Source organism: Penaeus monodon, chromosome 24, assembly GCF_015228065.2.
Source record: "Penaeus monodon isolate SGIC_2016 chromosome 24, NSTDA_Pmon_1, whole genome shotgun sequence".
Lineage (NCBI taxonomy): Eukaryota > Metazoa > Arthropoda > Malacostraca > Decapoda > Penaeidae > Penaeus > Penaeus monodon.
In genome coordinates, this window is record NC_051409.1 from 14,481,667 (window position 1) to 14,482,053 (window position 387).

General features: G+C 71.1%; 1 protein-coding gene across 1 annotated transcript in view; it reads left to right on the forward strand.

The window, feature by feature from the left end:
• Positions 1–387, forward strand: part of LOC119588871 (A disintegrin and metalloproteinase with thrombospondin motifs 1-like) — a 17,883-nt gene that overhangs the window by 15,774 nt on the left and 1,722 nt on the right. Inside the window, exon 2 of the mRNA XM_037937510.1 lies at positions 34–338. Within this exon, the coding sequence (XP_037793438.1) occupies positions 34–338 (305 nt within the window). The remainder of the gene's footprint in view (positions 1–33; positions 339–387) is intronic.

The window sequence follows — 387 nt, forward strand, 5'->3', positions numbered from 1 at the left end:
TCCCTCCTAAGCCGGCCCTTTCTTGCCCCGCAGTGAGGAGGTCGAGCGGGGAGGCGGAGCTGGCGTACGTGACGCCCGCGGCCGACAGCGCGCCCGTGGAAGGCGGCGGCGGGCGCGGCGAGGGCGGGCGGGTATACAGGTGGGAGGCGTGGGGGCGGGCTTGGGCTATTCGGGTGTGGCCGGACTCCGGCTTTATTGCGCCCTCCATGCTGCTTCGCAAGGAGGGCGTCCGCGAAGCGAGGGTGGTGCCGCCCACCTCCCACGCCCGCTGCTTCCACACGGGCGTCGTCCTCGGAGCCGCGGACTCGGCTGTGGCGCTCAACATCTGCGACGGACTGGTGAGTACCTCCCGCTCTCTGCACACACGCGCGCACATATACACACGCG